This window comes from Notolabrus celidotus, chromosome 11 (genome assembly GCF_009762535.1).
Source record: "Notolabrus celidotus isolate fNotCel1 chromosome 11, fNotCel1.pri, whole genome shotgun sequence".
NCBI classification, from domain to species: domain Eukaryota; kingdom Metazoa; phylum Chordata; class Actinopteri; order Labriformes; family Labridae; genus Notolabrus; species Notolabrus celidotus.
In genome coordinates, this window is record NC_048282.1 from 18616832 (window position 1) to 18635955 (window position 19124).

The 19124-nt window shown below is 41.0% G+C and overlaps 2 protein-coding genes across 2 annotated transcripts; one reads left to right on the forward strand and one right to left on the reverse strand.

Annotated features, from left to right (window-relative positions):
* Nucleotides 1-226: 226 nt before the first annotated feature.
* ribc1 (RIB43A domain with coiled-coils 1) lies at nt 227-4589 on the reverse strand. Its single transcript, XM_034696649.1, has 8 exons — nt 4282-4589; nt 3162-3380; nt 2809-3026; nt 2586-2700; nt 2150-2268; nt 1314-1550; nt 546-712; nt 227-371 (listed from the first exon to the last, which is right to left on the reverse strand). Exons 2-8 carry the CDS (start codon nt 3358-3360, stop codon nt 290-292), a joined length of 1137 nt encoding a protein of 378 aa, XP_034552540.1. The 5' UTR covers nt 3361-3380; nt 4282-4589; the 3' UTR covers nt 227-289.
* Nucleotides 4554-18816, forward strand: smc1a (structural maintenance of chromosomes 1A). Its single transcript, XM_034696648.1, has 26 exons — nt 4554-5021; nt 6255-6443; nt 7052-7164; nt 7322-7525; nt 8705-8943; nt 9023-9281; nt 9745-9885; nt 9982-10064; nt 10179-10278; nt 10696-10803; nt 10938-11123; nt 11534-11713; nt 11806-11952; nt 12207-12344; nt 12441-12557; nt 12648-12754; nt 12846-12987; nt 13085-13230; nt 13333-13486; nt 13579-13686; nt 13792-13948; nt 14072-14226; nt 14368-14519; nt 14625-14694; nt 14795-14905; nt 17965-18816. Exons 1-26 carry the CDS (start codon nt 4913-4915, stop codon nt 18043-18045), a joined length of 3696 nt encoding a protein of 1231 aa, XP_034552539.1. The 5' UTR covers nt 4554-4912; the 3' UTR covers nt 18046-18816.
* The last annotated feature ends 308 nt before the right edge of the window (nt 18817-19124 follow it).

The following is a 19124-nucleotide window of genomic DNA, read 5'->3' on the forward strand; positions in this document are numbered from 1 at the left end:
ATGGTATCTACATGCAACACAAGTGAGTGGCATGTGATTGGGGCCAAAACTATAACTGTAACTGCATAATGAATCCACACCTGTAACTGGATATATGACTGAAAAATAAAGAACCTGGAACAATATGATAAAAAGGCTCCCTTTTTTCAGCAGCTTTAATCAACACAGACGTATGTGTCACTTGAAAATAAGCAGCAGGTATTGATTACTCATGATTCAGTTCCCATTGAGTGGAGCAAGAAATAGATTTTATTAGCACATTGTTACAAGCCTGTGAAGCGATCAGTAGTCAGCGGGAGCTGGTGTTGAACTGATGGAAGTAGTCCTTGCTGGGTTTGTTGGTGTACAGCTGCTTGTTCAGGTAATCCTGACTGTGGCAAAAAAGACACAAATAAACACACTGAGTATCTATTCCCAGAATGCTTATTTAACACTTAATTCTGAACTGGATTACTTCATCACCTGCGCCCAAACATGTTTGCTGACTCTTGCCTGATTGTGGGTATGTATGTGTGTGTGTGTGTGTGTGTGTGTGCTGTGCTCACTGTGCCTGCTGTTCCCTGGCCAGCTGCATGTTGTAGAGGTCTGTCTGAAGTCTCTTCTCTCTCCTCAGCTCTGCCGCTCTCTTCTCCTCCTCCTCCACTTCTCTCAACTGCTTTAGGAGCCGGCACTCCCACGCTGCATTCTGAGCCTTCTCAGCTTCATACTGTCTCTGGATACAAAGAGATGGAAAAAATAGGTCTAGATGAAAAATGTAAGTGGAACTCATTATGTGGGTTACCAGGAATTGTAGACCTGCTTTTTTTTATGAGGGGTGGTTCCCAAGAAAAGGACTAGGACTGGTTGAAAGAGATTAACTGATAAATCTCAGCTGGGAGAGAATAATAAAATAATAAAAGGAATATTTATGCCTGACTGAATACTTTAAGATTTTGTTCTTTAAGAATGTTTCTAAGAAACCTCTTAGACGCATGTAACCTATCAAAATAATTGAAACATAGATGGATACAGACAATATGTTAAAGTGAAAAACAAAAGGATCTGTTGTTTGTTGGTCACTGGATGTTTAAGATTAGCAAGTTAAACACTAGTAATATTTTCTGAAAGAATAGTAGCTCCAGCAGAAAGGAAGATTTTTTCCTTCAATTTGACACCATCTTTTTTATTTTTATTCTAAGGACTCTCAAGTCAAAAGTTTGAAGGTAATATATTTAAAAAGGTACAACTCAACAGGAACCCGAATGAAATATGTAATTTCACCATGAATTACTCATTAATCCCTACAGCACAGAGTTACAGAATGACTCCACTACCTGTTTTTCAACACGCTGTTCTTCTCTCCCTCTGTGGATGGCACTCAGCTGCTCAGGTCTCATCCCCTTCCACTTGTCTACCAGAACCTGGGGTGGCCTCCCCTCTCCCACCTGTCTCACGGCTGCCTCTGGACACTCTGTCATCATGTCTGATGTCAATGTGTGCCACACTTCAGCCACATTCTCCCTCTCCTCTCTCCTGTGCTGTTCCTCCAGGTTCTGTGCCCGGTCTACAGCCTGTGGAGAACATGAGGATAATGTTCGGCCTTGTATCACTGATCCAGGAACAGTTGTCTAATCATTATTCCCTTGATAGTTAGAACAGCAGGAGCTTTTGAAATCCAACCTCTAATATGTGGTTACCTCTAAAATGGAGTGAGCCTTATGCTGATTGACCTCCTGAGAGATCTACTCAGTCATGTGTGTTTGCGTGTGCATTGTGCATGTGAGTGGTTATTAGAGAAACCACATAATTGCCGAAGAAAATGCCACGACCTGAAGGATTTACAATGAGGCTTCCCAATGGAGGCTTCAGTTCATTCAGGCAAATGAGTAAGGTTTGCTAATGGAGGCTTTTGAAAACAGACAAGGCCCAGGCATACATCAGTGCAGTTTAACCATCCATGTTGCATGGTACCTGCTAATGTGATGGCCGCCTTCCTGCAGCAAGTGTGCGTACGCATCACTTAACACTTTCAATTAGCCGTTTTAATTTCAAAAACCCATCTGAGAACACCGTGTCATAGCTCAGGCTCCCTCTGGATTTCACTTTGAGTTTACACATCAGCAGGTGGAGTGTGTGTGCAAGTGTGTGAGTGCACATGCGTGTACTATACCAGAGCTTGATTGCAGTTGTCGAGGGCAACACGGGCAGCTTTCTTACACTCCTCCTCCTGTGTGTACAGCTGAACCCCCATGAGGTCCTGATACACCAGCTCTTTGCTCACAAGCGTCTCTGTGACACACACGCACGAGTTGGAAATCACCTACTGTGTGTTTTTCACACATGCATTAGCCATTACCCATTATGCCGAGGACTTCAGCGACACACTCACACATGCATAACGGCTCTGTGGGATGAGCATCCATCAATGCCACCTGGCAGTAAGGGCTGTGCGTAGGAGTGTGTGATTGTTTGTGCAGGAAAGCATGACACATGTGTGTGATTTACAGAGGCTATAGTGCACAGCATGTCGGCTCATAAGGGATTACATCATGTGCCATCGTCTGTACCTGTGAGTGTGTGCGTGTGTCTTATTTTGTTCCTTTCACCTCGTTGCTTGTCACGCATACGCCTCCTCTCATGTTCTTCCTTCTGTGCTCTCAGGTCTTCTTCTGCCTTTCTTATCTGTTCCCTCCTCCTTTGCTCCCGTCCCACATCCTCGCCCTGTACACAAAACAAGAACACATTAGCAAAATTAGTATTTATGTAACCTCTGACTGTGGTCTACTCCACTTGTCTTTGAAATACACCAGCCTGTTTGGCAAAACCTACCTGAAAAATTTGCATACTGGCCGGCCCCAGCTCACTCTCTGGAATGGTGATCCTGAACGCCCCCTTCAGGCCACACTTGAGGTCAGCATCACAAGAGTCCTCCACACGCTGATGAGTGGCCCAATACTGGGTCAGGTCGGTGTGTAAAGCTGCTCGCTTCTCTTCCTCACCAGTTTTTTGTTGCACCAGTGCTTCATCGTGACAGATCCTTAGCTTCTCTGCAGAGTACAGAAAACAAACATTTGTGTTGTCAAGTGGAGGCTACTATTAAAGGACAGTATTTCCCCCTGGGTGAAAAATGTTTGTGAAGTAGCTCCGCCCCCTGCCCGATTCTCCTCATGTCCATAGTTTACCAAAAGCTTGGTCTCTTTGCATCTCCATGTTCTGCTGGTGTTTTTTCTCTTGGACCTGTTGGTTGAGAGCATCAGTATCGAGGCCCATAACACGGAGCCTTGTGTTGAACACTCGGGCCTTGCGTGCTGTCTCTGCAGACCTTCTCCTTTGCACAGCCTTTTCTATGGACTGGTCTATGGGCAAATCCACTTTGTACATTTTCTCAGCTTCGTATAACCCTGTGGACACCAAAGCAGTACAATGTTGAGCTGTTTACTCCTGGAAAGAAAATGCTGTGCTAAATGAGCTACCACACCTTGTGGTGTAGTAAACTTAAACCAGACATAATGAAGTTAGTATCAGACCCTGACACATCAAAACTTGGAGGAACTTTAATTTAAAACAAAATTACAAGTCTTCGAGTTCACCCTCCTGTTATGTTGTGGGTCAAATTGACCCTTTTTAAAATCTATTTCATCAATCTCAATCAATCAATCTTTATTTGTATAGCGCCAAATTACAACAAACGTTATCTCAGGACGCTTTTACAAACAATTTTTTTTATTATATTTATTTTATAAATATATATATATATATATATATATATATATAAATAAATAAATAATATATTTGTCACATTATTTTAGGCAATATATGCCTTCCAAACCAGCTAAATGCAGCATAAAAATCTGGGCAGCATGACAGAAGAGGTGTCGTGTTAATTCATCAACATCACTAAAATAAAATAAAAATAATAAAAATAAAATAAACAAAAATAAATTTCATTTAAAACTATTGCATGTATATTCAGGGATTTCCAATGTAAATTAAAAAAAAGTTTTAACATTAGTTTTAATGAAAAACGAGTGAGTTATCCTCATTGAACCATGATCTGTGAGAACCAATGGAACACATCTTGATTTAAATGGTTAGAAATGGATTTCAAAATTAGATTTAAAAAAATGTGTTTTGGAATTATTTGGTGTTCTGACACTTTTGGATAATTGAATATTCCCCGGGCCAAAGTGACCCAGGAACATTATTGCTGTTCCAGAGAAACCAACATAACAGGAGGGTTAAGACATATACATAATGTGCATACATATATCAGGACCACGAAGTTATAACATAAATACTGACCTCAGATTAGTATATTTGGGGGAAAAATCAGTCTCGCAGTTTCGCTGCTAGAATCCTCTCGTGTTGTGAATGTGATGCCCTTGGTTACCATGGTAACATGTTTTCCCGATTCACAGGGGGTGTTTTGTTTGATAATAACAACAACAACAGAGCGGACCCTCGTAAACATTTCCTTATAGTATGTGATTAGTCGTTTCAATTTGTGTATTCTTGTACCTGAGTGGTGGATAGTGGGGCCACAGTCCTGGGGTTTATACAATCTATGTTTGTAATGTACCCACCAGCTCCTCCAGTCGATCTCGCGATAAACCACGAGGTTTCCTCCCTCGCGCGCTCGAGGCTCTTCCTGTCGGATTGTAAAATGGCGCATTGTTGTGAGAACTGCATCGCGTCTATTTGATAGAGATTATGAAGCCGGTTAGATATTTACACTACATATGCACTTAATAATGTAACTCGTGCATAGTCCGAACATCGATTGAACTCAGAGGTTCATTCATTCACGTGCATGCTCCGTCTTTGAGAGAAGCTTCTCGGCTAAACTTTGCTTGTTAGCATTTGCTAGCTAACATTTTACTAGCTTATATTCGCTGCAGCTTTTCTTCAGGACAGCGGATCAAATACTGCGAAGATGGGCTATTTAAAACTTATAGAGATTGAAAACTTTAAGTCCTACAAGGGAAGGCAGATCATTGGACCTTTTCACAAGTTTACAGCGATCATCGGACCCAATGGATCTGGTATGTTATGATTGCAAATAACTGGCGGCTAATGTTAACTGTGCTAACGGTAAACAGTTCAGGAATGTCCCCGTGTTTCTGGGTTTATTCATATATATATGTGTGATTTTTTATGTTAATACATGATGATTGTATAACTAGATTTAGTCCCACTAACTGAAAATCATCTGTACATCGTCCCCAATATGATATTTACTGAAGTGCATCTTTTTTATATTATGATAATAGAGGTGTTTGGGGATGGGAAGTTCAACCTGATACATGTTGTATGTCAGAATTTATCCATTTGTTCTTTACAAGACAAAAAATGACCATTTCTTACCTATATTATTTTTCAATGAGATGTCCAGGTTGAAAATCATGACGAAAAACATTTGATCATCAGCAGAGCAAATACCTTGAAAGAGTCTAATGCAGTGTTACAAAAAAATAACAACACCGTTTTTACAGACATCTTGAACCAGCACCTCTTTGACAAGGCTCCACGTGTATAAGATAATAGAGACTCATGAAAACAGTACCTAGGGTTGCCAACTTTCTCACTACTAAATAAGGGACAGGTGCACGGTGCCATGGTGGTGTGAGCATGATGTGTGAATTCAGCCTATATTCATATTCTGATTCACCTGGAAATGCAGAAAGTGTGTATATTCCCTTTAATCCTTACTGTATCATTATGTAACCTCATATGAATAAACCTTGACGAAACCACAATTTGGCTCTTAACATCAAAAAACTGAAAAATTAAATGCAAAAGAGGAGTGTGACTCACCAAATGTACTTTTTCCATGGATACTTTTTGCTGCTCTTGACTGACTCAAACAGTCTTTTGTCCTTTTACAAAGCCAGAGAGAAGTCCTTACATGACCAGTCACAGTTTACAGATATTTGAAGTTCATTTTTGATCAGCTCTGTGCTGCATCTTTTTCTTGAGTCTGACCATTTAATGGCCATCACAGAGAAAATCCTCCCCGAACTTTTTTGCAGGTGTGATTGGCACATGATCCACTGTACTTTTATCTGATCTAGGATCTGTAGAGTGCAGTCTGCTGTATTTACAAGAGTTAATAGTCAATATATGGGACAATTGAGGTCCCGTATGAAACAAACCAATTTAGCCCAATAAACGGGAAGTCCCGGCTAATACAGGACAGTTGGCAACCCCAACAGTACGCTATAGTTGTCTGGTCGTCCATATTTGATTTGTTAATAAAAATTATCTCGCTGTTGTAGGAAAGTCCAACCTCATGGATGCCATCAGCTTCGTGCTGGCAGAAAAGACCAGTAACCTGCGTGTGAAGACTCTGAAGGATCTGATCCATGGAGCTCCTGTAGGCAAGCCAGCTGCCAACAGAGCCTTCGTCAGCATGGTGTACCAGGAAGATAATGGAGAGGAGCGCTCCTTCACAAGGGCCATTATTGGTATGAAACCTCTTTAACAGTCATATAAAAATAAAATGTTCATTTTAATTCCTTCCAGTGTGAGTAAAAATATTAACGATATTATAACTTCCACTGTTTGAGGACACATTCAGAGGTGTCACTCAATCTAAAAGCTTTCTCTTTGACATTGATGAATCCATAAAAGAGGTTTCAAATATCAGTACTTTTATACACCCCCATTGTCATAGTTCAACAGCACAACCATGATTATTTTTGTATACATTTTTTCAACATTGTAAAGAGGCGCACACTGTTCCCAGACATAACTGTGGATCCATCCTGAAAGCCAGTCTACACACCTTTCTTTTATCAGACCATGCTGGCTGCTTTGCATGACCTTAGTTTTGTCAGAAATGTGTCATCATCTTACCAGACAAACTTTTATCAGTGTTTTAAGTACACCAATGTTCTTTGGCATTGAATATAACACCCACGGAGCCATCTTTTTTTTTATCCCTTATAGCACCTGATTTATGTCTTCATGTGGATGAGACACAGAATTACAAACACTATTTTTTTTCTGGTAGTTTGCAAACTCATAAATTACCTAACCCAAACCATTATTCCGCACTTGGCATGTGCATTAGGTTCCTCCTCAGAGTATCGTATCAACAACAAGGTGGTGGGTCTGCCTGAGTACAGTGAAGAGCTGGAAAAGCTTGGAATTCTAATCAAGGCCCGGAACTTCTTGGTCTTTCAGGTGAGATGGAAATCCATTTCAATTTAATGCAGCCTTTGATATGTCTAAAGCAACCTGAGCGCTGCTGGAACTATATATCTTACCTAGTGTTGAATAAATATCAGGTAACATGTTCGTTGTTGTCTTTAATTCTTATTTCTCACTTCCTCCTCTCCAGGGAGCCGTGGAGTCTATTGCCATGAAGAACCCCAAGGAGCGTACAGCTCTGTTTGAAGAAATCTCGCGTTCTGGGGAGCTGGCCCAGGAGTACGAACGCAGGAAGAAAGAAATGGTGAAAGCAGAGGAGGACACGCAGTTCAATTACCATCGAAAGAAAAACATTGCTGCAGAGCGCAAAGAAGCTAAGCAAGAAAAGGAGGAGGTATGTACCCAGTGATTTTTATGAATGTTGTATCTGTAATGAATATAAAGATATATTGACTTAAAATAATATGATAACGGCTATGCATGTGTACTTTGGTAGTGATGAGACCTCTAGTTGATTTTCTTTTTGTTTGGATGAACATGTGATTTCTTTTGTTATACATCCTAACGATTAATCGCACGTTTATAACCTCTGAATATGTATTATATCTTTTTTTCTGTCAGTCTTGTATTAGTTGTCTTTAATCATAATTGAATGTTCCTTATTTCATGTCTATTATATCTTTCATGTCTATATTTAAAAAAAAAAAAAAGATGCAACCGCTCCTTCGACTCAACTCAAAGTTTATTTATAAAGCACGTTTAAAACAACCGGGGTTGACCAAAGTGCTGTACAGATCAAAAGCAGCACAAATGACAAACATAACATACAATACAATACTAAAATATGTAAACACAGTGTAATGTAAAATAGAATAAAATAAATTCAAATTGAATTAAGATTATGCCAGATGGCCACTCAACCTTGATTAAAAGCCAGGGAGAAAAGGTGAGTCATAAGAGAGGATTTAAAAACCTCAAGAGAGGATATGTTGGGGCTGGTTGTTCCAGAGCCGAGGGGCAGCCGCCACAAAGGCTTGGTCACCTCGGGTTTAAGCCTTGTTTTGGGAGTGACCAATAACAACTGACCAGATGATCTCAATGTCCTGGCAGGGACATGACATTGGAGAAGCTTGGTCGGGTACTGTGGGGCTAGGCCGTTAAGAGCTTTAAAGACAAACAATAACATTTTAAAATCTATTCTAAAAGCATCCGGGAGCCATTGCAGCGAAGCTAGGACAGGGGATATGTGCTCACGCTTGCATTTACCAGTGAGGAGACGGGCAGCAGCATTTTGTACCAGCTGCAGGCGGTGCAGGAGTGAGTGGTCCAGGCCAAAATACAATGAGTTACAGTAATTCACTTAACTTTTTATAAAATCCTCAGATGATAAAAACAGTTTTTAACAACTGAGCTTACCTGTTGATCAAATTTCAGCCTGTCATCAAATATTACACCAAGATTCCTGACTGATGACCGGATGTCCTTGGTTATGTAATGGCCATCCTTTTACGTAACCCAAAGTTTTGTTTATGTTCATGTTGTTAATTTTTCTCTCCACTCATTATGTGCCCAGGCTGAGCGTTACCAGCGTCTGAAAGACGAAGTGGCCAGAGCGAGTGTTCAGTTGCAGCTCTTCAAACTCTACCACAACGAAACTGAGATTGAGAAGCTGAACAAAGAGTTGGGCCAGCGCAACAAGGAGATCGACAAGGACCGTAAGAAGATGGACCACGTGGAGGAGGAGCTGAAGGACAAGAAGAAGGAGCTGGGCCGTCTGATGAGGGAGCAGCAGACCATTGAGAAAGAAATCAAGTAAGTGACAGTGAAATGATTGTATCCTCAAAGCTCATTTGACCCATGGCTTTTGCTAATCACCTGACTCTGCTCACAGAGAGAAAGACTCAGAGTTGAACCAAAAGAGGCCGCAGTACATCAAGGCCAAAGAGAACACCTCGCACAAGATCAAGAAGCTCGAGGCGGCGAAGAAATCGATGCAAAACGCCCAGAAGATGTACAAGAAACGCAAAGCAGACATGGACGAGCTGGATAAAGAGATGAAGGCAGTGGAGCTGACAAAGCAAGAGTTTGAAGAGCGCATGGAAGAGGAGGCACAGAGCCAGGGACAGGATCTCACTCTAGAGGAAAACCAGGTCTGCCACACTATACTCATTTAACTAACCCTTGATACTTAATTTATTACAATTTAATTATTTAGAGGATAAAAAAGAAACACTGTTATTCCGGCTCTTTATGTTTTCCTTGTGGGAGCAAGTTATACTGCAACAAATGAGTGTTTATTGGTCAGTGCAGCTAGTCTCGGCTTCCTTAAGTTATTTAATTAATAATTAGTGATAATAACAATTCATAGGTTTTATAGAGTGCTTTTTTTAATACTCAAAGTCGCTTTACATAAAATAAAAGTAAGAATAAAACAGAACAAGGACAGAGGTGGGGCGGGGGTAGAGGTCAAATTTAGTGGTTTTCCTTACCTGGAATGCTAATTTCAAGCTTTGCAGTCTGAATTGCATGCCACAGTTGTATTATTAGCGATGACATTGATCTTGAAATTTCAACGACTTTGCATGACCTTTCTGTTTCTGTCTCCCCCCTCAGGTGAAGCAGTACCATCGTCTGAAGGAGGAGGCCAGTAAACGTGCTGCCACACTGGCACAAGAGCTGGAGAAGTTCAACCGCGACCAGAAGGCCGACCAGGACCGGCTCGACTTGGAGGAGAGAAAGAAAGTAGAGACGGAGGTAAACAAAATATTGATCGCCAGTTTTCCTTTGCTCGAACTTATTGATTTTTAGTGATTTGAATGCATTCAACCATTTATTTGTATTTCCCCACAGGCCAAAATCAAACAGAAGATTCGTGAAATCGAGGAAAACCAGAAACGTATCGAGAAACTGGAGGATTACATCACCACCAGCAGGTATGCTGCCCTCATCATTTTGTATTGATTTCACTGTGCTCAGTTATAATTATTGATTTTATACACTCTTTATTCTAATCATCACTGAGTCCCATTTTTACTGTTGCCCCTCAGGCAGTCACTGGATGAGCAGAAGCGCATGGAGGAGGAGCTGACAGAGGAGGTGGAGATGGCCAAGAGGAGAATTGATGAGATCAACACAGAGCTTAACCAGGTACTCAATGCACACACTTGACAAGGAAGAGAATCACTTCAAATGATGTCATCTGAAAGGACTGTTGATGATTCCTGCAGCGCAAGACACCGTTCTTTGAAGACCTTGGAACCATTTTGGCACATGTTACCCATTCCACAATGTCTTCAGGCTAAATGTGAAGTTAACCGTTGCTTGATAGGGAGCAGGAGAAAACCTAATTTGTCTTCACGAATCCATGGAGGTTTCTCACTGCAGACATGTTCACATTACAGGGAAACACACAAGTGTGACCAGCTGTAAAGATGAAAGCTAGGAGTGCCATTAATCCAAGGCACTACTATTGTGAATTTAATTCATAACACCAATGTTTCACATGACAAAATGTCAGCTGTGAAAGGTAATTAATACATGTCATTGTTATTTTTTTGGCTGTAGGTGATGGAGCAGCTTGGAGATGCCAGAATCGACAGGCAGGAGAACAGCCGCCAGCAGCGCAAGGCTGAGATCATGGAGAGCATCAAAAGACTCTACCCCGGCTCTGTGGTACGCCGACTGTGACAGAATGCAGTCATTTAATAACATAATTAATTTAGTTGTTCTTGCAAGGCTGCAGTTTTTCCCCCTCCCTTATTACATTAAGCACAGCGTCTTATACACGTGTCTCTCTCTGTCTCCAGTACGGCCGTCTGATCGACCTCTGCCAGCCCACTCAGAAGAAGTACCAGATTGCTGTGACCAAAGTGTTGGGCAAAAACATGGACGCCATCATCGTCGACTCAGAGAAGACTGGAAGAGATTGTATTCAGTACATCAAGGAGCAGAGAGGGGAGCCTGAGACCTTCCTCCCTCTGGACTACCTGGAGGTTAATACATGATAATAGCTTGTTTGGGTGGTTTAAATATTCAGTTATCAAAGTGTCTCATCTTAATGAAAGCACACTTTGCTGAATAAAAACGCAGGAAGATTTATTTTTGCCTAAAAGCATCATTTATCACTCTGACACTGCTGATGCATGTTCATTTAACTTGTATTAATTCATCTCAGAGAGTCTAATTGAATGTGGGTGTAGAGTTTACAAGCCAAGATACTTTTTACAGGCAGATATTTGAGGTTATTCATTTCTTGTTTATTATCGGCACCAGCTTTCCCTGCTGGATACGAGTCCCACAAATAAAAACTCATCATTCATTTTACACAGCTTTATTAAAAACCTTTTATTAAAGATTTATGTTATTATTACTTTTTTATGTATTATTCGTTCTTTCATTAAAGGTGAAACCAACAGATGAGAAACTGAGAGAGCTGCGAGGAGCCAAACTGGTGATTGACGTGATCCGCTACGAGCCTCCCCACATCAAGAAAGCCTTACAGTATGCATGTGGCAACGCTCTGGTGTGTGAAAACGTTGAGGATGCCAGAAGGATCGCTTTCGGAGGACCATACAGACACAAGGTTCTTGACTTAACATAGATCACTCACACTTAAGTTTTGTCTTTTAGATGTGAACTCTGTTGCCTAATCTTTCCTTTTGTCCCTCTCTGCAGACGGTCGCCCTTGATGGTACCCTGTTCCAGAAATCTGGTGTCATCTCTGGAGGAGCCAGCGATCTGAAAGCCAAAGCCCGGCGCTGGGATGAAAAGGCAGTGGACAAGCTCAAAGAGAAGAAAGAGAAACTCACAGAAGAGCTCAAGGTAACTTGAATTATTAATCCCTGCATCAAAGGGGTTGTGGTGCCCCTCGTGTCTGTCTGTCTCTGAGTGAGATTTCAAAATACCTCAAAAAGAGAAAAAGAGTGTCCTGAAAATGTTGGTTTGAATTCAGTTAATGCATGTGTAGTGTATACACTCAAAATCTAAATAGTTTTTGACCTGTAGTCACTGGAGTTTAATGGTTTGTTGCTTTAAGTGTTTTAACAGAATTCTCCTCTCGATGTTTTCCTCTGTAGGAGCAAATGAAGGCCAAGAGGAAGGAGGCAGAGCTGCGTCAGGTGCAGTCTCAGGCTCACGGTCTGCAGATGAGACTCAAATACTCCCAGAGTGATCTGGAACAGACGAAAACCCGCCACCTCTCACTCAACATGCAGGTAGGGCCTGCTCTTTATATCTCTGTGTCTTCATCCTCCTGCTTGTTGTTTTTAAAGTGACTGTTTATTTAAACTCATATTATTTGTGTCATGCAGGAGAAGTCCAAGCTAGAGAGTGAACTGGCAAACTTTGGCCCTCGCATCAACGACATCAAGAGGATCATCCAGTCCCGTGAGCGGGAGATCACTGACCTGCGAGACCGCATGAACCTGGTGAGTCTGACACTGTGAGCTCCATTTGGAAGTCTGTCTCTGAATCTGTGGCATTGTAATAACATCTGTATACCTGTTGCTGTTTTCCAGGTGGAGGATGAGGTGTTTGTGGAATTCTGTAAGGAGATTGGAGTGAGGAACATTCGAGAGTTTGAGGAGGAGAAGGTGAAAAGGCAGAATGAGATCGCAAAGAAGCGGTGAGTTTATTATGAAATAAGTTTCCACCTTGTTATGAGTCTGTTGTAGGTTCCTTTTGTGATCTCTGTGACATGAATCATTTGACTTCAGCCTTGAGTTTGAGACCCAGAAGACCCGCCTAGGTATCCAGGTAGACTATGAGAAGAATCAGCTGAAGGAGGACCAGGAGAAAGTCATGATGTGGGAGCAGACCGTCAAGAAGGACGAGGCTGAAATAGAGCGACTCAAGAAGGTGAAAACATGACACAAGGGATGAAAACTTCATTTAGAATCTATCAAGTTCTGAACTTCAACTTGAACTCCTGTCTTTTATTCCTATGTTCCTGCAGGAGGAGCACAGACACATGAAGATCATCGATGAGACAATGGCCCAGCTGCAGGACCTGAAGAACCAGCACCTCACCAAGAAATCTGAAGTCAATGATAAAAACCACGAGATGGAGGAGATTCGTAAAAAACTAGGGGGCGCCAACAAGTTAGTGCCTTCAAACACATACATAAACACTCTGGTGTCTTCTGTGACAAAAATGTGTCCTTTGATTTACTAAGTTACAAATGTTGCTTTGGTGCTTTCAAGGGAGTTGACTCAGCTGCAGAAGGAGGTGACAGCTATCGAGACAAAACTGGAGCAGAAGCGCAGCGACCGTCACAACTTGCTGCAGGCCTGCAAAATGCAGGATATCAGGTTGCCTCTTCGATCTGGAACAATGGACGATATCAGCCAGGGAGAGGTGCGAAGAAAGAGAGCAGTCACGTGGGCTGTACGTTTTAAACCATCAGGATTTAAACAGGAAGTCACCTTTTGTTTATGTTGCTATTTTAGGGGGGATCTCAGACAGAGGAGTCCAGCAGCCAGAGGACATCCAGCACTGTCCTCGCCAAAGAGGCCCTCATCGAGATTGACTACAGCAACCTGTCCGAAGACCTCAAGGTAACTAGTTCATGTCACCGATGCTCTACAGAAAAACTTAAACACTTATATTAAACTAAAATTACACCTATTATATATTAAGTCATTCGATTTGACTTCCTGCAGGATGCACTCTCTGAAGAGGAGATAAAGGCAGAGACAAACACCCTGCAGCAGCGTCTGAATGAGCAGCAGAGTATCCTCCAGAGGATCAGCGCACCCAACATGAAGGCCATGGAGAAGCTGGAGAGCGTGAGGGACAAGTTCCAGGAGACCAGCGACGGTAAGAGAGCAGGATCGTTTTAAGGGAACGAGGATTGATGCAGTTTAATCAGCCCTTTCAAGAGCTCTAAATAATGTAACAACTGTGGGGATTTCCTGCTTCTGGTTTTTGTTTTGTTCTCAGAGTTTGAAGCTGCTCGCAAGAGAGCAAAGAAGGCCAAGCAAGCCTTCGAGCAGATCAAGAAGGAGCGGTTTGATCGCTTTAATACCTGCTTTGAGTCTGTCGCAACAAATATTGATGAAATCTACAAGGCCCTCTCACGCAACAGCAGCGCCCAGGTATGCCTTTTGTTTGATTGTTTTTGCAGTGACCTACATAGATTCAACATACGGCCAATATACAGATCCAAAATAATCTCTTTATAACCTTTACTTTGCATGAAAACTCAAACCTTTAACAACCTGTCCCTCCTTCTGTAGGCTTTCCTTGGCCCAGAGAACCCTGAGGAGCCATATCTGGATGGCATCAACTATAACTGCGTGGCTCCAGGAAAGAGGTTCAGACCCATGGATAACCTTTCTGGAGGAGAAAAGACTGTTGCTGCTCTTGCTCTGCTCTTTGCTATTCACAGGTAAAAGTACAGAGACGTTATAGTCGTTTGAATTTAAAGAGAAGTGTGTAAGTGTAGTGTTTTAAGCCTGGACTGTGTTTGATCCTTCTCTTTTGTTGTTTCCAGCTACAAACCTGCCCCCTTCTTTGTCCTGGATGAGATTGACGCTGCTCTGGACAATACTAACATTGGCAAGGTCTGTTAGGAGACACACTTGAGCTTCATTACTGCTACTTGTGGTGTAAACACTTGTTTTCAAACTGCAACTCATTAATTTTTTTCTGTGTACCCTCAAGGTTGCCAATTACATCAAAGACCAGTCAGTGATGAACTTCCAGGCCATCGTCATCTCTCTGAAGGAGGAATTCTACACAAAGGCAGACTCACTGATTGGGGTCTATCCTGAGGTTTGTATCTCGTTATTCTCTTTAACTTACTCAGTGTAAAATGCTGAAAACAATCCAACTTTGAAGCATTAACAGAAATAGACTTCAGCTTATCCGTAGGTCATTGAAGTCTTGGAGCAGGGATTTGATTCTTCCAGGAATCCATATTTACTTACCTGAACAGTTGACATGTGAACCATAGATATCCTCAAAATGTTATAAAAGAAGAGGGTAAGCTGTTCAGTGAACTGAGGAGAGTTTCAGGACATACAGTCTAAAGTGGGTGCAAAATGTAGGGAGTAGAGAGCAGGGGAAAACATACAGTTAAAGGATGAAGGCAGTGACTGCTGCAATGAGGAATATATCCTCTTTGCATGGGGGTTGTGCTTTAACCTCTAGCTGTTAGTGTTTTACTGCAGACTGTGCGTATAAAGTACGTTACAACGTTAGCTGCTAGCTAAACACTTTATGTTTTTGTAACAAAGGCTATGACCAGATTGGATATCACTGAAGTCCAGAACATGAGAACTCAATCACGATGTAGAAAAATAATGCATCAAAAGAATGAACCCGGATTGATCGTAGCATGATGTCATACATGACTGCTCATACATCCATCGACAGCTGCTTTATAGATAAAGTGGATAAGAGACGTACTCATATCCAAACCAGGGATGCACCGAAAATTGCCCAAAAGTGCTGTTTCAGTTTTTGGCCGAAAGACTATTATCACCGAAACACGGCCGAAACAGAATGTTGTGATGAAGCAAGCAGAAACCTCGGCCAGTAAGTGCTTGTCTGGATAAGGGCCAACATGTCTGCATCCGTTCTTCCTTTAACTGCAGCACTAACGCGTCTTTTAAGCAAAGAGGTTGAGACGGACCACGGAGTGAAAACAATGAAAAGTACACTCTTAGAGTCTGTCAGCACACGTTTCACTGAGATCTATTCGGATCCTCTGCACTTCATCGCGACTGTACTTGATCCGCATTATAAAGATCATTACTTGGATGTGGGAATAAAGCAGCGCGCACGAGAAATGATCCAGGCCGCGATGGATGCAGAGAACCCGCTTGGAGACGGAGAAGCGCACAGCGCAGGAGGAGAACAGAGCGCAGAAAAAAGACTCCTCTCTCTGAGCCAGATGAGGGGCATGCACCCTCGTTGTCTGATATGTTCAATGAGATCCTTGATTTTAGTGAGGGTAGTACACAGTCATAGTCTTAAATGCAATGGTAGGGGAGACCGGGGACAGTTGTAACATTTTTGACATTTCTGTCTATAACTTTGAGCTCTTTTAACCCAGTGTATTCAAACTGCTATACAAACTAGCTTCAAGTGTCTGCTAAAATATGGCCTAAAAAATGCCTGTGCAACACAAACTGAAAATGCATCCATGGTTCCCACGCGTCCTGGAAAACCTGGGAAACAGTTGACCAGTTTTCCAGTACTGGAAAACACCTGGAAAATGGGAGAAAAACTGAAATGCCCTGGAAAATTATTCCAACATGACTGCGTGCGACCTGACACAATTAAAAAAACACATCCCCATTCATTGAAAGCTGAGTGCACACTGTGCTGGAAAAGACAGCGACACAGACTGGTTGGGCTGCGCAACTTTTTTTTACATCTTTTCTCCCTCACTTGGTCATAATCATGCATTCACAGAAAACTGCAGTATATTGTTTATATTTTATGGTAAATTAATCTTGTGGAGTGCTCCTTTGATTTAAAGTGGAGTTGGGCAGAGAGCTTGGGGGTCTGTGCCTCACAACTTTCCCTGCAGGCTTAGAGCTCAATTACCGCACTGTAGCTAGTAGGGGTGCAAACTCCTGATAGTGAAAACATACGGAACAAAAAGAGTGACAACTGCAGAAACTGCGCATTGTAGACTTTGCTGATCACAATAGACATCGCCACACAGGAAGACAGTTTAAAAATGTTTTAATCTCTGAGAGTTAAAAACTTCACAGAAAATGTCCTGGAAAATGATCTCTGGAAAAGAGTGGGAACCCTGTGCATGGCTTAATCTCAAATCCAATGAGTGAAATGTTACAAATGTCCCCGGTCTCCCTACTAATAATTGGCATAATGATTTATTTCGGTGTTCGGTTTTCGGCCTTGGTTTCCTCATTTTCAATTTTCGAAGAATTTTCATTTCAGTGCATCCCTAATCAAAACTCTACATTGATTGTTAGAGGTACAACCTTCCCAGTTCAGCGTAAATCTACTCGTCCCAGTTTTAACTAAAACTAAAAAGTTCCTACGTTATGTAGATCTGTGTTCTTTGATCATTTTGAAATGCTATGTCATGATCAACAATCCTCCTCCAAGCTTGACAGCACTATGTACATCACTGTACTTTATAACTAGGCCTTATTTTGCTTTTGCTCTTCCATCACTGTTTTACTCTATACTCAACTCAACTTTATTTATATAGCACGTTGCATTCATAAAAACATGCAGCACAATGTGCTTCACAGAATAACAGAGACACAGAAAACAACAGCAATGGTAAAATTATAAAAGGTAGGATTATAAAAAAATACTTAAAAATAAAAGAAAATCAATACAGTAAAATAACAAGATTAACAAGATCAGATGAATACAAGAAATAAATAGATAAATAAATAATTATTTTTTATAAATAAGATAAATAAATAAATGTTAAAACAATGGTTTAAATAATAATGATCAAAATGATTAAAAAAATAATGAAAATAATAATGCGGTCCAGGGCTAAAATAAACTAAGCCAAATTAAAAGCTAGATTTAAAAGGTAAGTCTTTACTTTTAAAAAATATGCTTGAAAAAGTGTTAAATTCCATCATATGTGGTAATCCAAGTCTTTAATTTTATTTGATAAATTCAGCAGGAAGCTGATATGTTTGAAGTTATCATTACAAACCATTTAGTTTCAAACATAATGAAGCATGATGAAAACATGTGCTTGATTCTGACATAGTCTAACAAAAAACCTGAACAACATCAACATCTGGAGCTGTTGATCACTGCTGATTGGAAACACCTGCTATACATGAGATTTGAAGTGTTAACTAATGTTTCTCTTTCTCTTACAGCAAGGAGACTGTGTCATCAGCAAAGTGCTGACCTTTGACCTCTCTCAGTATCCTGATGCCAACCCGAATCCCAATGAATAGGACAAGCATTCTCAACAATGACATTTTTGGCAAGTTGGACATTCTCTCTTTAGTCACAGATCATGTATCCATTAGATCTCATGTGTTATTTCCTCTTGTTTTTATGTTTACGTACCTTTTTTTAAAAAAAAAATGATAGAGTAGTAAAATAGTGGTTCAGGGGGGGTGTTCCTTTTAGACAGTGAAAACCAGGATGTATGTACATTTACACAAGCAAGCCCTTTCTTAATTTGTCTGGAGTCTTTATAATAATCAGTGGACATTATGATGATAAGATTAACTCCATCCTTTTTAACAGACTGTAGAAATTGTATCATGCAGTAGAATGTGTCCAATTGACCTGAAATGAGTTTTTATACTGTTTATGGCTCTTCTCTGTGATGTGCTTTAAGCCTTTGCCTGTCCTCTGTTGTGTGAACTGAAACATGTATCTGCATTTCCATGTGTTCTTTTTTTTTTTTTTTTAAGACAGCTAAATTAGGACACTGTTGTTACATTATGGTGGGTACATTCCTGTGTGTGATGACTAAATGAAACTCCAAGTAAGCTGCAACCGGCGGTGCTACAAGATCATGGAGCTTTGTCAAAACTGTCATCAGAAAGTTATGTCAAAGGAAATCTACTGAGGATATATTGCTGTGTGAATTTATAATGGTCTCTTTATATCCCTTGAGTGAAATTCTGAATCAGCTTTAAGTGAACTCAGTATGAATCTTTCTGTCCTGCCGGTTTTATTGATTGCTTTTGCTTCAATAAATAAAATTTGAATTATTTAAGCTCCTGTATTTTGTTTAGCTCGACTGTAACACACAGAGCTGTTAGCTGAGTTTTTGTTTACAGATTTATGCATCCTTTTCAGGCACTTTCCTTCACTTTGAACCTCTAATGCAGCATGCATGTTGCTGCATTAGTTTCCATTCCATAAGGGGGAGTCTGTGCTTTGCAAGGCAAGTCTATTTATAGAGGCTCTCAGTTTTCACACTGTAACGTCTGCACATATCTTCTCATTAAGGCTGTGTCCTCACCAAGTCTCTTATTTTCACATATTTCTGCTGCCAGTTTTCATCATTTTTTTCATG